This window comes from Anomalospiza imberbis, chromosome 1 (assembly GCF_031753505.1).
Source record: "Anomalospiza imberbis isolate Cuckoo-Finch-1a 21T00152 chromosome 1, ASM3175350v1, whole genome shotgun sequence".
Taxonomy (NCBI): Eukaryota; Metazoa; Chordata; class Aves; order Passeriformes; family Viduidae; genus Anomalospiza; species Anomalospiza imberbis.
The window spans coordinates 70,654,379-70,674,527 of NC_089681.1; the positions used below are offsets into that span (position 1 = coordinate 70,654,379).

Below are 20,149 nucleotides of genomic sequence, written 5' to 3' on the forward strand. Positions count from 1 at the left end.
GTTAATTTTTCCACTGAAACAAGAAGAAAATTTTTAAAACATTAAGAAATCCCAACGTTTCAGATTAAGTAAGAGTATGAAAGGGTTCAGTGACTTCCAAAAGATCTAAACAAGGAAAGTGGAAATACACTGGAACAGGATGAACCCAAGAGATACTTATTTTACAACTTTCAAAGAGTTTTCTTAAATATTTCTGTACAATAGTTTTCACAGAACTAATCAATCATTACGTGGGGTAGCAAAATGTAACAGTTACTATATAATATTCATAGTACATACTGCATAATGAAAGAGAGAAAGGGATAAGATCTAAACATATAATACAGGACCAAACAATGATAAAAGCAAATTGACTATGACTAGCACACCACTCAGAAAAAAAAATTCAAATTCTATTACTACAAACCTTTTTCTTGGAAGTTTTCATTGAAGAAAAACATATTAGAATTCAGATAATGTCTCTTGCTTTGCTCTCTACCACACAGGTTCTTCCAGTAGGAAACAGTAAAGGGGAAGTACCACCGGTTCTTCAATCCAAATTTTCCTATATTAGAATTATTATATAAACTGTTGAAAAATTTATAGTCATTTTGCATCTGTTTGTAGACTAAAAATATCCTATTATTGCTTACAATAAGCTGGTTAGGTCATTTAATTAGCCCAAATACTTTACTTAAAAATTTTAATAAAGTGTAAAAAAAAGTCATTTGGTTATAAAACCAGGTCCTTCCATAAAATAATCAAGCCTCAGTAATGCTTTACCCTGTCTCCAAATCAGCTTTTAAGTGTAACAGAATCACAGACCTAACATAATCTTGTAACCCATAGGGAAGAAAATGCACCAAACAGCCTGCCAAGAGAAAGAGCCTATTTTTTTTATTATAAAAATTGTTAATTGTGCCAATTCTTCCATTAATATCTGCAAAACGCAAACAAATCAGCCACCAAAAGAAACAGTTATTGTGGCACATAAACAAAAAGGGCAAAAACACCCTCATATATATAAACTAATCTTTGGCAGTGCCTGATCTTTTCAGGCATTACGTACCCATCACACAATACACACTCTCTCTGTTTGGAGTGTCATTACGTTGACACTAAAGGGCAAGTGTCAATTGAAGATAAAGTTTTTATAATTCAGTTGCATATTGCACCCACCCTTTCAAGGCAAAATTAATTTTAATTTAATTAAAAAATAAATACAAAGTAGCCAGAAATAAAAGTGATATATGCAAATCAGAGGAAAGGTAAAACATACAGTGAGGCATGAGGCTATGATTATAAATATAGCAACCAACTCAATAAGACTTATAAAACTTGTTTCATTAAAAAATCTAAATAAACACACCACTTCTTTCTGAAAACATACTTGAAAATCAATTTGTTTTCTCTGTACATTGGACTGTAGGCTGACTGGGAACAAGATACAGCTACTGTGCTGTCTGAAGTTTTTTTATTATCTGAAAACATGCTGTTGTTCATGGGTTTCAGCCCAGGTACTGACTGGAGATTCACCATTTTCCCAGTAAGTTTTGCTATGAGATTAAGCTCTCTTACTGTGAAGATACAATAAATTCTTAATTCTATCAAATATTTGGCCTACCCATCAGCAAACAAAAGATAATTCATTCCTGGCTACAAATTCTAGTCCATATGTTAGCACTAGTCAGTACTTATGTATTTAGGAAGATGCTGTTTCCCAGTCCCTAAAGAAAGTCAGACAGTTTTGCACAAAAGAACCATAACTCAGAAAAATACATATTTTTGTTTTATTTGCATAAAAACAAGAAAGACAATGACACAGTAAGTGTTTCCTATGGTGGCTGAATGTTTACATTGTGAAGATATTAATGGATGAATAATATTAAATAACTTCTTCAAAAACATGAAATAAGAACAAGCCCATGATCTTACCAGGAATAATATTGCTGAAATACCAGCCACCTACAAAATATAAAATGGAGTCAAAGAACATCATCCAGCACATCCATCCAAAGGTCATGTATCCTCCTTGTGCTGTTGACTGGTGCACATTATCCCACTGAATTCCTGGTAGTAATAATAATGATTTTTTTTAAAGGTCAGAGCTTAATCAGCAAAGCATTAAAGATCACAAACACATCAACACCACACACTTCTGGGTATTAAAGCACTGGCACAAGACAAATCAGAGTTAATAACAGTAATCCTAATGAACAGAAAACATTTCTATGCCTCTACAAGCCTGTGTTTAGAACAACAGGTGACACTGCTGCTGGGAAAATGTAGAGAAGTTTTTGTAGAAAGGGTTGTTTATCAAATTGTGAATTCTAACCAAGAAGCATTGTGTACATTGACTGCATTCAGAGGTAAACATGAATAAACTCACTGAATAATTGCTTCATAAAATTACTACATTGCAGAAAACATGAAAGGAAAAAAGAAGGTGCAAACACTAGAGCTACAGAAAACTACCATACTGCTAAATGGAAAACAAAAGTAACAAAGTTGTAAATTTATTTAAAATATTGCATTTTTTAACTAAAAATGCCACTTTCTTTGCAGTACAGTGGATCATGATATTGCTTCTGCAATTCTTTTTCCACAATTGTCAAGGAAAGTAGTGTTTTCCAAACACATTTTGCCCTTCCTTCAGTAAAGATGAAGTGTCTAGTGGGAAATTTATGTTATATATTCTACAATTGTCTCTTCCACTCTTACAAACTGTTGTACCATTATGACACTTTTTCAATAGTTTGAAACATCCACAGTCATCAATATTGGTCTTGCTATAATAGTAAAAAAAAAAGGTTTACATCCCCTAATATACCTGAACTTGATCCAGCTTATTAATTTATTAGAGATATTTTCAGAACAGATTGAAAAACATTTCCAAAGTTTTTCAAATAATAATTACAAAGGTTTTCTCATAACTAAAGAACTTACCTATTTCTTGGCCCTCAAAATATGTAATGAAAAATATTCCTTGCCCAAAGGCAGTTGTAGAAAGAAGACACTACAAAATCAGAGGAGAAAGAGTATGTGAACACCAAATAAAAACATTCTGTTAACAAGTTCCATGAAATAAAATGTATTGTGATACTAAAATCAAGCACAAACTAAATAGACCTTATTTTTTCCCCTCCACATAGGCTAATGGTTGCTATTTCATTTTATGTTTTAACCATATTCCCTCACAAACCTTAGTAGTATTTGCTCCACCTAAAAAGAGTATTTGCTCCACTGACCTAGTTACTAATATTGGAAAGTGTTATTTTATCTGACCAACTGACAGTGACAAAATGAGCATTTTTAACAGTATATGAATTAGTCCACCAGCTTAAGTTAGAGAGTTATTTTGAAATAGTGAAGCCAAAATGTGTGAAATATGATTTTCTTTATATGATGGTGATACTTGATGTCACATTCAGGGATATAGTATTTTAGGACAAATATATAAAACAGCTTATGGAATACATAGAACAGGAAAGGACCTGAAAGAACCTACACATAAGAAGCACATACCTCAGAATATATGGTTGAACAAATTTCTGATCTATTTCCCAATTATATTAACAAGAATCAATAACTAGTTTTTTCCAACCAAATAATGACTTTGAGAAGTGGCATGTCATCAGCTGATCTTGAAAATACATTAATGTTACAAATATTTTGAGGTCAAGACATTAAGAGAACTCAAGAGTATGAGGAATGCAACTTCCTGATATTTTCTGTAGGTTTACAAAATTGCCCTGACAATTTATTTTTCTTTCCTTTCTACCTTCTAGATATTTTCTCAGTTAAAGATTTATTAGTGTGATTTATTTCCAATGATCACAAAAGCAAACAGCAACATGGGAAAAAATAAATACATTATGGTCTGAAGTTTTGAAACTATAGAAATTCATAGCATAGTTGGAGAAGAAAAATTAGAAAAGAAGAAGAAATATTTACCATTATAATCTGGTTGGTGAAACTCAGCTGGTTCTGCAAGACCAACAAAACTATGTAGGGTAAAAAGCTGATCATATAGACAAGGCTGGCACACAGAGCTGCTGTATCGGCACTGCTGAAAAATGCTCCTAAAAAATAGCTTAACATAATGACTGTAACTCCAAATTCCAGGAGAAAAAGGAAGACAAGGAAGCCATTGCTATAAGCAAAGATACCACTTGCTTTTAAAATGGTGGCCAGAGCGCAGCTGCTTACTGTGAGCACAATGACATTCTCCAAAAACCAAGCAAAGAAATGAATGGCTGGATACACACCCATTGTCCTCATATACTGCAAGACAAAAGATCAAAGAGAGTTAAAGTTAGGAAACAAACTTTGTTTTTCTTTTTTAAACAAAACCTTTTGTCACTGAGACACTGCCAGTTTCCCGAAGGATATCATCTTCCTCTTAAATTTCTTGTTTCTTGTGCTGTGCTCTCTCCTAGATCAGACTCATTATTAAGCAGGGCTGTCTCTGAGATCACACAGGATCACAAGGAATCACCATGCTCAGCAAAACTCTCTTTTGCATAGGCTTTCAAAAACAGATGTCAGATTACTGGTTCTCCCAGCTAGGATTTTGCTTTTTTTATAATCTAAAAAGTACTGAGAATATACACAGCAATACATATATACAAATATTTTTTTCTCAGCCTGTTGCTCTTCTGAAAGAGGCATATAGTTTGTCACCTTTATGTATTACCAGGCAAATAATAATTTAGCCAGGTATGAAGTACATCCCTCTTTTTCTAAAAATATGCTTTTAGATACAATCTAATAAAACCTTTGAAGCAGTTCTCATAAGATCATCAAAATTAATATTAAGTTGATTTAATATTTTGGAGCATTAAAAAAGTTTACCTTACAACAAACAGATTAGAGAAATTAGATAATTCCTTAATAATTCCCCAAATAAAAAAATCTTACTCAAGCAGTAATTCCGCTGATACAGTGAAATCAGTGTAATTCTTTAAAAAGTGTATTTATCCCTACAGAAAATGTATCACAAGGACCCTTCCAATGCACCTGTGAAGACTAGCTGTTGATAGAAGCAAATAATTGTCTCCTTTCTTTTTTAGTAGACAATTTCTCTTTTATTTCTGATAATTACAGAGTTCATAACAAGTTCTTAACTTATTTTAGGTAGTTTTATCATTACAGACTACATAGAGCAAAATATGAAAAAGGACCCAAACCAAAAACCATTCTAATCACAAGGCCTTCCCAAATAACACTTTCCAGCTTCAACTTTTGCTGTTGCGTTTTGTCTCATGGACAATATTTGCATACTGATGCTCAAACAATGTTTTGAAGCTGAGTTGGCAGCTAGAGCTAGAGCCTACTGCCCACAGGAAACTAGTGAAAACAAAGCCATCTGGATTATGAGTACTTAAAAGTACCTCACATCTTTTGCATTTCAGTGCACCTAAATTAATAAATTTTCTTTTCAGAGGTTAACCTGCCTCTTACCTCTTCAAGATTAATTTCTCTTTCATAAACCAGCTTGCGAACCATACCAGCAACTGAAACCATCCATGTTAACATCATCATAAGTGGGAAAAAAAACCCTATGTTGTTCAAGAATCTATGAAAGAACAAATATGAAAAGCACACAAAGGTAAACAATTTTTGAGAAGAATGTTAATAGGATAATACCGGAACTGTTCTCAAAATATGCACAAATTCAGATCTGACATGAACAATAAGATTTATACCTGTTCTGGTTAGAATTACTTCTTTTTTTATGTAATAAGATAAATGTATGTATTGGTACAGTATTATTATTTTATTATTACATATTATAATATTTTAGACCATAAAACTGATATAATTACTCCTTAGGGCTCCATTCAAAGTCAAACAAATATCAGATTTGTGTCAATGGCAAAGAAATATATTTGGACAACAAGGAATAACATGACCCAGTCAATTTTCACTCCACTTTAAGAAATTTATTACCACTGACTAATTTTAAAATCTAATAGTTGGGATGTTTTGATGGTTTTACAGAGAACAACCCTACACTTTTGCTTCATCAACTTCATCCTTCAAGACACCAATTTACAGTTTGTGTACAGGACAACTAAGGATTTAAAAGGGATCTCTTACAATAATTTAAGCTAAATGAACACTATGTTGACACAGCCTCTGTCCAGAGGACTACTCCATATAATGGCTGCAAACATTTGTAAGGGGTCATTTGCCAGACGAACATTGTACATGTCATGTTAAACACAGCTGTTGGGCAATATTTGCTATGCTGTAATACTCTGGTATTGGATGTACTTGTTTAAGCCTGCGCAGAGATACACATTCACCCACTGAAAAGTGGGAACTAGTAGGATCCCAAGTTCTCTAGAACTAATCTAACAAGGACAATACATCAAATTAAAAAGCTAAAATTTTACTTACAGATCACTGGTATGGCAAGGGTAAGGCATGGCTTGCACCTGAATTGCTGTCTCTGAAGTGTCTGTCCCAGTCTGTGCTGAAATAATTGCCCTTTCAATCATGTCTTGAAGAGGAATAAAGACATGGTTGTATTTAAACCCATCAGCTGGTAACTTGTGGGGATGAGATTTCCATGTTGGATTTTTAATCAAATCTGTTCTCATGCTGTAGAGAACACTAGTTCTAATTGTGTATGAAATGTGTCTTGGAAGGAGATTGCTAGAACCTTGCTTCTTGTCCTCTGGTGTACTGAAGATGATACCTGACGCAAGAAGAAAGGAAGCTTCATAACTAAGGTTATATAATTTATGCTATTTCCATAGCTAACTCATGGCTAATTATCATATGATATAGGATGCATTAATCTGTCAGGGCAGGCCTCCAAACTTTCTTGAATCCAAGCCCAAAAATGGCAGGTTTCAGAGACACATTTTTCACATTCATGAATATGAAACGCAAAAGATGATTCACATGATAAATGGGTTCATAAAAATCATTTTTATCTGAGGTGATTTTTCTTTTTTTGAGCTGCATTTTTCTCTTTGCATCCACATTTAGCAGTTTTTGGGGGACTGATATCAGTTTCACAGTAAAAGCAGCAGCCATAAAATTTGTGCATCAAAGCATAACAGCTTTCATAAGTAGATGACAAAGTAAACAGTACCAACCCAGTAAAATTTATTCTGATATTAATCTTCAAGTCAATTGCAGAGTTTCTAGTTTAGCATAGTAGAATTTGCATGTTTGTTTTCTCTAGCTCTGTATAAAGGAAAACAAACCCCAACCAAACAGATGAAAGTTTAACATGTAGCTGTAAAGATGAAGCCAAATACATGAAACTTCTTGTGTCTCTTTTTGTGTGATCCAGACTTTTTAGGACTTCCAGATAAATGCTAAATGTTGCCCTTTTCTTCCTCGGGAAAAGGGAGAGATATCTTACCTACCATATGGTTCTCTGAAAGATAACAAAATACAGAATACTTTACTACAAACCTGATTTCTTTCAACCAGTAAATGTCATTTCTCCAACTACACAAATAGTTGATTTTGTAAGACATTCCATGAAGCTATGAGGGTTCTGAAGACCACAGAAAAAGAGAAAGGAAAAGTCTATTCCAGTTTAACACCTTTCTATGGAAAGGAACGTATGCCTACATCAGAGCATGTAACATTGACATGCTGGACACATTATGTTCCTTAGAATGCCATCTTCTTGCTCTCTAATATTGTGTGGAGATAATAAGGCCAGAGTACTGAAAAATACTCACACAAAATCTTGACTTATATTAGCATATGACCCTTCCCTAGGTAAGTGGAAATAAAATAAAACTATAATTTGATAATTCAGTTTCCTGAGAGCCAAGACTTATCTGTCCATTTCTTTCCTTAAAGAGACAAACAGTTTGCCTTTTCCAAAGTAGTCCTGAGCAATTTTCCTTGGCTCAAGGTATAGTCTGCTTCATATTGATAGAGGGTGGCAATTGCCAGGGTACTGTGCAGATCACAAAACAAGCATGAGATTCCAGACTGAACAGTTTCCTTCTTTATAAATGCTTTCTCATGTTTTATGTTGTACACTTACAGGCATAAGGGGAAGAAAAAAACCCCAAAAAGACAGTGGGAAAATGTTGTGGAACACTTTGTATAGACTTAAGGGGACCTCTCTTTTGGAAACACTACACGCAATCTACAGCATTTTTCTGCAAATTAAGTGTGTATATAAGGAAAATATTCTTGCCTTTTAAAGGCTTTTGAAAAATTAATTGGTTCTCAGCAATAAGCATATAATGCAGGAAAAAGAGAAACAGCATAATCCCAGGGAAGAAAAGAAAATCCTTAAGAATTTATTTACTCTGAATAAAAAAGCTAATTACTCTGAGGTGTTGGTTTAAGAGTAAATCTTAACAAACCCCTTTTTTTTCCTCATTTTTGAAAAGTCAAGAGTATAAAAAATAAATGTGGAAAGGATGTAAACTAGATCATCTTGTCATCTTGTTAAATTTCCTCAGTATTCCACATTTTTTTATCTTTTTCTTCTTTAAATATTTATGACCATTCTTTTAAACATTTTGATAGAAATAAGAGACTCCAAGGATTCATTTGGCCATTCCACAGGTAAAACAATAAAATTAGTCTTTCCAGTTTACATTAGAGCATTGAAATGTGCTTTATGTTGACTGTATTATATGTGATTTAATGCATGCTTTAAAACTGTGTAACCTTTACCTACCTTATCAATAAACACAGACAACAGATACAAAGTCTGAAATATTCTGTAAAAATACATTTTACATAAAGTACTTACTAGCCAAAAGATTATTTTCCTGCATGAGTTCATGAGCCTTCTCCTCCAGTTTCTCTATAGAGTCAAAAGGTTGGAAACGGTCCAGTAACACACAGGAAGAGATATTTACAACAAGCTGTGTCAACAGGTCAATCTGTTTACTTGCTGAGCTGTTAAGCATCTTGTTTGTCATAGTTTCTAAGAAGAGGACACAAATTGGACTTGCTTAGTTTTAATGATCAGTACAGAAAGGTGTGTTGTCACTTGCACATCCTATAAGAGTAAATCCACTTTGTATTAAAAAAAAAAAGTTTAAAAAACACAGAAATTTTAGTGTGGACTTGTGGAAGTGCAGTTCCAGTTTCAGTGGCTTTTACAAGCCCTCAGCTTCTCTTTCCTTCAATTTCAGAGGAACAAAAATGTAAAAAATTCTAGCAAAGTTCTAGAAAGAGCCCACATCCTTGAACCTTTTCTTATGTTCCCATAACTACTCCTACAAATACAAGGGAATTACTGTACTTCAGACATCATAATAGATATTAATCTCTCATTTAGCAACATACTATCCAGTTCTTTTCTCCTTGATACTGTGAATATTTCAAGAACCATGTTAAATAGAGCATAAGCATTTTGACAGGAGTTCTGCATTTAAAAGAATCTGCAAAAAGCCTAATAATCTCTTCATTTTTACTTTATCAATGGATCCAAGAGGAACATCTACCTCAATCAAAACCTGGTTTCTAAAAAACTCAACCTCTGGGGGAATTCAGATCTTCATCCATTGGTAGAGAATGTAGGGATAATGCTATATCCTTATGTTTGAGAGAATAATCAGAAGGATAGCATGAGCTAGAAACATGCTACCTAGATTTAATAAAAACACCTGAATTTCTCAGGTAATAATGCTATAAAAGATTCAACACAATTTTCCATCTTAAATTTTTCAACACTCACTTGAAGATAGAATCTTTAAAAAAGGATAGGTGATGACCTCCTTTGATAAGAGTGGTGACAGACAAATCCTGGATCAGAGACATTACTCAGCATCAGCACAGGAAATATTACAATAGGAAGGCAGATAAGTGGAAAATGTATGAAGCAGTCTGAAGAAGAAGCATGATTAACAGTGAGAAGGGTAAAGTGCACAAGGAGAAAAAGCAGAGGAACTGACAGTCTAGAATTCAAAAGATAGGCAAAAAATGACAGGGTGAATTCATAGGTTGAGAGAAACCATTACAGAATAGAGATAATAAATGTCTTATTTATGGCTATCCTTGAGGAGGACAATAAAGGAAACACCCATGCTGCCCCGTTTTTTTTTTTTTTTTTTTTTTTTTTGACAGTATTAGAGAGAAGAAAATATTCCTAACATTAAGCCTGAATGGCAGGGTTTTCATACACATTTTAATATATGTGTATGTAATTATATATAACCCTATACGCATTATTCTGTATGAAGACAGGCTGAAGGGGTTGAGGTTGTTAAACCTGGAGAAGAGAAAGCTCCAGACAGACCTTATAGCACCTTCCAGATTTTATTGTGGTCTGAAGGGGGCCTAAAAAAAGCTGGGGACAGACTTTCTACAAGGGCATATACCATTAGGACAAGAGGAATGGCTTTGAACTGTAAGAGAGTAGGTTTAGATTAGAACAGGTTGCCCAGAGAAGCTGTGAATGCCCCAAGCCTGGAAGTGTTCAAGGCCAGGCTGGATGGGGCAGGCTCTGAGCAACCTGATCTAGCAGAATGTGGCCCCACAGCAGAGAGGTTGGAACTATGTCATCCTTAATGTTGCCTCCTACTGAAAGCATTTTATCATTGATTGATATATACATACACAAGACCTTAATTTGAAATCAATAATTACCTAAGAAAAGCTTTACTCATAAGTTAAATTGCTGAATATTTTAGCATAAGAAATAACATATATATTGCTGTTGGCTTGGAGTGTGGCATAACTAAATACTTCTGGAAAAAATATAGTCCTAATGTGCACGAACTTCTGTACTCCATCATAGAAATAACATATATGAAAAATGTTATCTACATGAATGTTTTAAAATCAAGATCTTTAGAGTTGATTATGTTTTTTCCCATTTATAAATGTAGCAATTATGAATGAAAAACTTGGTAAATCTGTGTTCACTATTATCTTCATATTTCATTAAAAATCAAGTCAGCCCTCATCTTTCACTCCACTTGTTTAACCTATCATTAAGTAACTGGGAGGAAATACAAATGGTTTATGTAAAACCATTGAATAGAAGTGCTATTTAAGTAAAAATAAAAAGTTGCTGGAAGAATAAATTAGGATAAATCAGGAATAAATAAATTTAGGTCAGAAATTAGAAGAAAGTTTCTAGGTATCAGAAGTTTTGGGTGGTGGCACAGTTTTCAGTGATGGCATTACAGCTATTTGTTTCCTGCCTTCTAAATACACACAAAACTATACCACTACAATGAGGGCAGCAGAGGGGTAGCACAAAGGAAATCTGCTTGTTTTGGTCTTGTTTTTTATCACCCTGGCTGTTATATACAGTGTCACATGTAGCCCTCTGTAAGAAGAGCCCTTGATAGTGAAAAAAGAAAATTCATGTCTGGGAGAAATCACAGAAGACGTACAAGAGAGAGACTCAGCAAGCAAGAATTTAAAAGAGAAGCTTGCAGCACAAATGTCTCCCAGTGCCTCCTGAAGGTTTGCAAGGACTGTGCCCAGCAAGGAGCTCACAAGTTCTAGTGGGTCAGGGTTTATATAAGATCAGTAGGAAATTATTCCAAGTTGCTGGGCTGCAAAGCAAGCATAGAGGAAAACAATTTCTTTGCCCACACACAGCTAGCTTAGAAAGTAAAGGGATTAAAAAGAAAACCACCAGTTTTTTAGCCCTCAGCCTAAATATTTACCTTGCTTGACCTGAGTAAATATGACACAGTAATCCTGCTGAACAGTTTTAGAAATTGATAACCTTGCAAGGTCTTGCAGTATGATGATTTTATAGAGACATGGGAAGAGTTCTACATCTATCCACTCTGTCCATCACACTTTACAGCAGGAGTAGCACAGAAAAGAACATCACTAAGTCTGTTAACATTTTTTTATATCATTGTAGAGAAATAAAAAAATGACACAAAGACAAGCACCTTGTATTTGAGGATAATTAAAAGTCATCTGTATGAGAGTGTAGATGTGATAAAAGAATATAGTTGCTTTAGTTAGAAGACATAATCACAGAGATCAGGAGATTTTAGAAAGCTGGAGCTTTGGATGAAAATTAAAAATATTTTGAGTGGCAAAACCATTAACATGGATATATTCAAGGCTTTAATTGGATGCAAGCAAGGTAATTACAGGACTGAACAGCTGATGCAATATAAGATTAATGAAATTTAAAAAAAAAAACATAAGAACAGACATTTACGGTTCAGTTACACATGATTATAGTCTAATAAAATGGACAAAAAGCACAAAAGCTAAGATAAAAATAAGAGTGCATATAATTTTTCAAGTAAAATAACCACGTGAATCTATACAAAGAGGCATAATAAATGCATAGAGTGCTCTGGCGCTTTGGAGAGATCAGTTTCACAAAGGCATAAATGCTCTTGTGATATATAGCCCCTATTGATTTTCAATTTTTATATGATGCTAATTTTACCAACTGTATTCTCTTAAAATAAGGAAATCCTAGTTTTACAAGCCACACTTGCTTAAACCATATTTTTTCTTGACCATCCAAACTATTAACCATTTATTACATATTATCAAGTGTCCTCAAGTTCTGTGAAAAAGCTATAGCTTGAGAAACACAGGTACAGATTTCTTTGATGTTGTCTGCATCAAAGCTTGAGAAACACAGGTACAGATTTCTTTGATGTTGTCTGCATCAGTGAAGATGGATCTGATAATTCCAGAGATCATGGTACCTATTTAATGGAATATTGTTTGTCCATAACCTATCATGTAGTTCTCAGTGTTAGGTCCACACAAACAAAATCCAGCTATTACTCAACTAATAGATTGAGATAGCTGTTTCCAGCATGCCCTGAAGTTTGAGTCTTGCTCTTTCCTTCATCCTGTCTTTCCAACATTGCGATTCTGTGGGCTTGGTTTTTAGCTGTATTATGATCCATCTTCACCTCGAGGGGTGAGCTGTGTACAACTCAGACTAGTTAGCAATTCACTGGTCAAGAAAATCATCTGAAGAGAAAGCAGATTCATTTGAGTCCCTTGCCTAAGGAGGACACAGAGCCCAAATTCTTTCCAGTTTGAATTCCAGATGCCATTTGTCATTTTTCTTACTGAAAGCATACACAAGAAGTCCTAGCCTTCAAAGAAAGCCTTCAAACCAAGGCCAATTTCGTCAAAATCTCACAACCTGTCTGCTAAAAGAAAAGCCACACCAGCTCACACCAACCATGACTGCACCAGCTCAGGGCAATAGTACAAGTTAAGACTGAGAGCACACTTCATTTTCAAGCTCTCTGTGGATCTTGGCAGATAGTGAAAACCAATAAAAGCTGTATTTCAGGTACATTTATTTATTTTAGCTGTAGTTTTAATTCTTTGTCTGTAAAGCAGACTTAATGACTTACATTTTTGTAAAGTCAATTTTTTCAAAGCAATGAGGGTCACAAAGTCCCTCTGTGGGGGTACTTGAGAGCTCATCACTGCCCTCCTCCAGAAAGCGACTGGAACAGATTTTTGTTTGGCTCATAATTATCCTAACAGGCACTGACCTGAAACCACACAGATCTGTCCTTTTTACAACAATCCTCCTCTGGGAAGTACTCTGCTCCCTTTGTCCATGATGGCACACTGTCTGTTATTGCATTTTATTCCACTTTTCTCTCTTTCTGATTCTCAAAAGCATGAACTTTTCTTAAATGACATTGGAATCTGCTTCAGTACAGAGTTTTCCTTTGGGCACATGCTGGCAAGCATTTTAATGATCATGACAGCTTACTTACAACTGGACATACTGAATTTTTTTTCAATTATCAAATTCTTGTAAAATCATTAAGTAGCATAAATTTACAGCATAATCCCTTCTCTTCTCCTACTTAAATCCTCGAATATCCCAAATTAGTCAAAATAATAATTCCCCTTCTCCTCCATTAAGCACCATCCCCCTTGGGCTATCTATCTAACCCTGGAGTCTCTCTGTTTGACTGCCAGGGCTCACCACCAATGCAGAAAGGGAGCAGCCAGGGATGGCTGTGCCCTGCGGGAGGCTGCCAGGCAAACCAATGAATCCAGGCCAGTCCTTTTCTGCCAGAGCTGCACTAAGCTGGGACTGGGCCCGGGCCTGCTCCAGGCTGCAGCTCCCACCATTTCACACATGGTTGTGGATCTGGGCCCACACTGCTTCCCACGGGGCGGTGTTCTGCCCTCAGCATCATCCCCATGGCCCCACTGGGCTATCCCAGGGCTGGGACTGGCATAGGTTGCTTTCTTTTGACTGCAGCTCCCTGGTTATAATCATCTCTCAGGCTTTTCTGAGGCTCAAGGACACCACACACAACTGATTCTGAATAAATGGAGAAAAAAAATACAGAGAGTTTTTTATCAAACACACTGTATCCAACCTCATTGTCTATTTATTTCCATCAAAATTTACTACAAAAATATACTTCTCCCTAATGGAACTGTGGCTACAAGGTTTACATCTCCCTCCACTCCTTTTAAGTATGGATGATATGTTTGAGACTCTCCCATGACACTTTTACATTTCTGACTTGTTACCAATATTGTTTCAATATTTGAAATCAAATTATCCAGCCACTCAAAATAAAACAATTACATTTGAGACTAACTCAAGAGGGTAAAGTCTCTTATTACTTTACTTAAGTATCACTGATGTAAGTAAAATATTCAATTTCAATTAAATGTAATTCTAAGTCTAACAAGGCTAACCAATACATGTACTTTCATATACGCACCATACGCTTGCATTTTTTTGAGGAGTCTTTCCATGTTGATATCCAAATTACTTTCTATGAAATGCTTTACAAAATTGTTTTGCAGTGCTTCCTGAAATGAAAAGCAATAGATGTTACCTCAGGTTTATCTTCTCTAAGAAAATACAAAATATACATATGTATTAATGTTCAATTCCATGACCAAGATTTCCTGCATGACACTGCAGAAGTCATTTAGCTTCTCCATGTCGTCGGTCTTTCCCTCTTAACAGGTTAACATCACACATTTCAATAAATGGTGGGGGGCAGGGAAGAGATTTAGAAGAGGCGACAGAGGAAGGCACAAATATGTACAATTGAGAAACCTCAGTTGTAGGAATGTTGTTGTGTTGTCAGGCCTCACCCCCTGGTTGGGGTGAGCTGGAAAGGTAGAAAAGCCTCTACTCCAACCTGTGTCTCCAAAGAAAGACTCAGTAGTCTTCAGCAGTCCAGTCTCAAGGTAGTTTATTGTATGTTATCTAAAAGATTTCTCCCTGAGCTGCTGCGGTCCGTTCAGCAGTCAGGCAAGGGCACACTCCAACGCCCAGGGGGCTGGTGCCCTCTTTTAGATCATACATTACGTATTAGATGTTTACAGTTTTTCCCCAGTGCCCATCACCTATACTGAACAGTGACTTTCTACTCTAAACCAATCTGTGAGTGCTAACATCACCAAGAACATGGAGGTTAGGAAGAAGAAGGAAAGAGGACAGGGCACACCCAAGTCCCTCCATCTTACAACTTCTGACCCCCATGTACAAAACTCAGACCCCTCTGTACAAGGCCTAAAACCCCCCAGTACAGCACTCAAAAATTCTTCCTTTCACTTTGTGACTACTTCTACTATAATATCTAAACTTTTGTGATTTCTTGTTCTTCCTGCAAGGTTGGTAAATTGTTCCATGGATCAGGTTCAAAGCCATAGGGGTCTGTGGTTGCATTCCAGGGTCTCAAATGCTTTTGACCTGGGCCCGGAACGTCCAAGAGTGTCCAAGGGACATTCTGGGTTCCAACACCCAGTAAGAAGAATGCCTTTCTTGTATAGTCAGTATTTCCCTCATCAGTTTTTTCATCAGTTTCACATCTTCCTGGCAAACATAAGCAATGAACAAACAAGTACCAGCATCATTTTATTTCCTCTGTTGTTCAGTGATACTGGAGCAATACTGGAGGTAGTGAGGCAACATTGCTTTTAAGTATTTTCATGTCAGAAGTTTCTCAGCATAAGTCTCTAGGTTCATAACCTAAAGCTAATCTGTCTCTTTTTCAGCTCTTTTAAAATCTGAAGTCAGATATATGGGTGGTTTTGCATGTATAGAAATACTGTCTAGATCAAACAGCAAAAAGTTAGAAAATAGAAAGTTCTCCCACAGTTCACCAACCTGCAGTCGTGAGACTGTGAGAACATTTCCACTGGTCTTGAAAACCTCAGACATCCTAAGCCATGTCTCAGAATAAATCTTCAAGTTTTCCACAAAACCAAAAGTGAAATTAGCCTGGAGAAAAAAATACATGGAAACAAATGAAGTGAAACGTGTGCACAGTAAATTTTAAGAAACAGGAAAAACTGGCATGGTTTATATCTTCTGCAACTCTTTTCCATTCCATTTTGATCATCAGCAGGAAGAATATCCATGTTTTATTTTTTTTACCTAAGAAATTAGTTGTATTTTTTTCTTTGCTTGGTTTGTATACCAAGCAAATCAAAGTTTTCCTGTCCTCTCTGTATGTTTCCCACCTGAAGTATCAATAAAGACTTCTTTATTTTATAGTGTCACCTTCATAGAGAGTATCATGGGGGTGCTTGAGAAAGACAGAAAAAATAAATACAGTTTTAAAAGAATGCCTCTCCGTTTTGGATCTTTTATTCAAACTAGTTTGACTGAGTACACAACAAAACTGAAATTTGGAAGCACAGTTTGGACAATAAATATAACTGATCAATCAATCTGTTTCAAAATACTCTCACAGGGAAAGACTTGAGTAAAGCAAAATATTTTCTGTCCCAGTCAAACACAGGTTACAATTTCTCTTTTAGTAAACAACTAGCAATTTTCTTCCAGCCTGTTTTAAACAGATCACAAGTGTACTCAAGACTAGAAAATATTGCAGTATCTTTTTGTTTAAATTGGTGTTATCAGTCACAGAAGTGCATTTAAGAACAATCCAGCATAGTTGTTATGATAAAAATGGTGACATTTTCCAGCAAAGAGTGTCTGCAGTGAGTTGTAAATTCCAATTTGGGATTATGCTTTTTGCAATAATTCATGTTGAAAGTATACAATTTCTACCATAGTATCTTAAGTGCCTTTTTCAAAATCTCACTCTTAGCACAAAATGAGAAAACAATTTCTGGTGGCTCTTTCTTCCTCTTTGTAACACAGAACACCCTAAAAAGACCTTGCAAATAATTCTGTTCCCCTGAAAAACATTATGCATTTAACTTCTATGAGAATCCTTATTCCACTTTAAAGCATGATCATTCATTAGGATTAGAGAGAAAGTGATCCCAAATGTTAAAGTAAATCTGATGTCAAGTAGACTAAACAAGTTCTTCTGGTCAGAAGTAACACAGAAACCTCATGGACTGAAACTCCCAGACCAGGCACGATGGTGACAAGATGAAGGGAGACCAGGAAGGCTGCAAGGGTGGCAAATAGGCAGTATGGGAGATTGCTTTCTCCCCAGGACAGAGCAACAACAGGTCACACCAGAACACAAGGAGATCAAAATTTCAGACACCACTAGAAGCTATTATACCAAGCAGCTTGTAAGATCTGGGCTCAGTATAGCTTAGTGCTTCCTAACTTGATTCTGCACAGCACAAATTAATCATAATAATTAAAAAAAAGAGTTTGTTTAAAAATAGTTTTGCTTTTTCACTCATTCATCCATGACCGTGGTCATTTGGGAAGTTCTTGTGTCAGAAGCCTTCCCCATGCAGAGCCCTTGGAAGAATCAGTCTCTTATCAAAGCAGCAGTAAAAAATAAAGTCCTGCAACTTAACAAAATGAACAATAAGTAGTTTCCAGGAAAAGATAATGTCCAGACAAGAATTTCAAAAGTATTCAAGGATTAAATAGCTGAACTACTCACTGTAGTGTAACCTCCTGATTAAAATTCCCTTGTTATGAGGGAAGTGGAAAATAATAAATGCAAAGTTATTTATAAAGATGCTACTAATGCAGGCTAATAATTCTGAAATCTAAGTTAGTTTTATTTTTTTATACTAATAATAAATTACAATAAAAAGTAGTAGTAAATAGAAAATAGAAATAACTACAGCTGGGAGATAAAAAGAGAGTATTAAAATAGAAGGTGCCACAGTCTGAACTGGAAGAACAAGGAAGTGAGGAAGAAGTGGTTGATGCAGAATTCACCACAGGCACAATAAATACTAGGAATTCATATAACGCAAAAAGCAAGTAGACAAATTATAGCAACAAAGTCCTGGCAATCCTGGCCCCAGTGTTTTTTGGAAAGAGCAGAAAATTATTCAAAATTGATTGCTGAATATGAGATAACTCTGAAAATCTTCTGAAATAAGAAATACTTCTATAAGAACAGTTCATCAGTGGCAAAAAACATAGTTGTGAAAGCAAAGATCAAAGATATCACACGAGGCCTTTGAACTCCTGGATGCCAGCTGGCACTGAACTGTTTTACCCTCAGTCACCACCAGAGCCTGTTTTTGTGGCTGTCACCACCATCACTCCACACAGTAGAATTGCTGCCTTCTCTGAAACTCAAACCCAGCAACCTCACAGTTTATCAAAGAATGGTCAATTACATGCTCTCAAATTTAATAGTCCATGTGGAAAACTTAGAGAATATATCAGAGTATACAAACATTATCGAAGCTGTAGTCTGCTACTTTTTTCTTCTAGTAAATAGATGACGTGGCCACACAGTCTAAAGGAGACTAGAACTGTTCCAATTTCAGTAGGAGATCAGGCTTGTAAGAGCTACAGGGTTGGGGTTTAGTAGCAGCATTTGAGACACTGGGGACAATATTTTGCATTTAAGCTTTGTGTTCAAGCAATAGCTGAGAGATTTCTGTAATAAAAACAATAAAATTTCCTACTACTTTCATATTTACACATAAACAGATACCCATTCATAACTGCTTGTTAGATTTACAGGACTGGAAAGAGGGGCAAGTATATTTACAGAGATTTCTGAATAAGCTGATGGAACTTTTGTGAGCCTGAGAATATATAAGTAGAATAAGAGTTTCTAAGATAATCTTGTTATCATTCCAGAGCACTAAACCCCACCACCAAAAAATCAACCAATCAACCAACAAACCCAAAAAAACCAACCCGCAAGCCAGCTTCTTTCTGAACTGCATTACTCAGTCCAGATTTCACTAAAAGGTCTGTGGGGGAATATATTTTATGTGAAGATATTAATATTTCCTACAGATGTTTTAAGAATGGAGGCTTAGCATATTAATTGGTAAAATAATGTGGAACTATTTTAAGTGTTATATTCTAAATGTCATTGCAACATAGAATATTAGTTTTAAAATAGATGTAATATTTATCATTTTTTCTAACTCATTCTTTATATAATTTCCATCTAGAAACATCAAGCACAGCTTTATGTTTGACTGACTAGAAATTTTAAATTAATTATACTGTACTCCATAGCAAAAACCAATGTTCCCCAAATTAATTTATTTAACTGCAAAGCATGAAATCACTTAATCTTTTTTTTCCAATTCAGAACAGAAACTATAAAGTTACATAGTATCTGCTATCTACAGTGGGGTTTTTGGCTTAGTTTTTTGCTATATTTTTAGAACACAAATTAGAATACCACAAAGTTTTCAATTTACAGATAATATAGTTACCATCACGTCCATCACATTTAAAGTTATTATGGTCTTTTTGTGTACCACTTACAGGCAGCAATCTTTTTTCCAAATTTCCATTCTTGCAATAACTAATACTGCAGGTTAAAAGTCATATATTTAGAAGATCAATGCAAAATTTGCAGAGAAATCTAAAATAAGTCATAAACCCTTCTCTTACAGAAGTCCATCTAAGCTAGGCATGAAGAAACATGTCATTGTCAATAATCACACAAGCAAGAACACCAACCATAGCAGAACTGCAGAGATAGCAAAACTCTTGAATACCATCAGCAGCATCCACACATACAGCACCTCAGTTATGATTGGTCACTCAACTACTGGTGTTAGAAACTATCTGTGAGGATGAACTACTGATTGATTAAGTTTTTTCTTTTTCATTCAGCTCAGTGACTCCCTACGAGCAGGCTTTTTTTTTTTTCCCTGGGGACATCCCTTCCCACAGATCTCTATGCCTCCCCATTAAAGTTCCCATGATAAGAAAATGTTGAAGGAAAGAGCTTCCCTAGAATATGTGCACCCTACACCTCAATTCAGCATGACTCACATGACACTTGCGCTAACGTTCTTTTTAATCTTTCTATACATGCTTTAAAGGACTTTGAGCAAAATT

General features: G+C 35.4%; 1 protein-coding gene across 1 annotated transcript in view; it reads right to left on the reverse strand.

The window, feature by feature from the left end:
* Nucleotides 1-20,149, reverse strand: part of ABCA13 (ATP binding cassette subfamily A member 13) — a 164,633-nt gene that overhangs the window by 99,903 nt on the left and 44,581 nt on the right. Inside the window, exons 21-29 of the mRNA XM_068185206.1 lie at nt 16,043-16,156; nt 14,643-14,733; nt 8,729-8,905; nt 6,385-6,685; nt 5,443-5,557; nt 3,934-4,263; nt 2,926-2,995; nt 1,915-2,049; nt 407-544 (exon numbers count right to left, since the gene is read on the reverse strand). Of these exons, the coding sequence (XP_068041307.1) occupies nt 407-544; nt 1,915-2,049; nt 2,926-2,995; nt 3,934-4,263; nt 5,443-5,557; nt 6,385-6,685; nt 8,729-8,905; nt 14,643-14,733; nt 16,043-16,156 (1,471 nt within the window). The remainder of the gene's footprint in view (nt 1-406; nt 545-1,914; nt 2,050-2,925; nt 2,996-3,933; nt 4,264-5,442; nt 5,558-6,384; nt 6,686-8,728; nt 8,906-14,642; nt 14,734-16,042; nt 16,157-20,149) is intronic.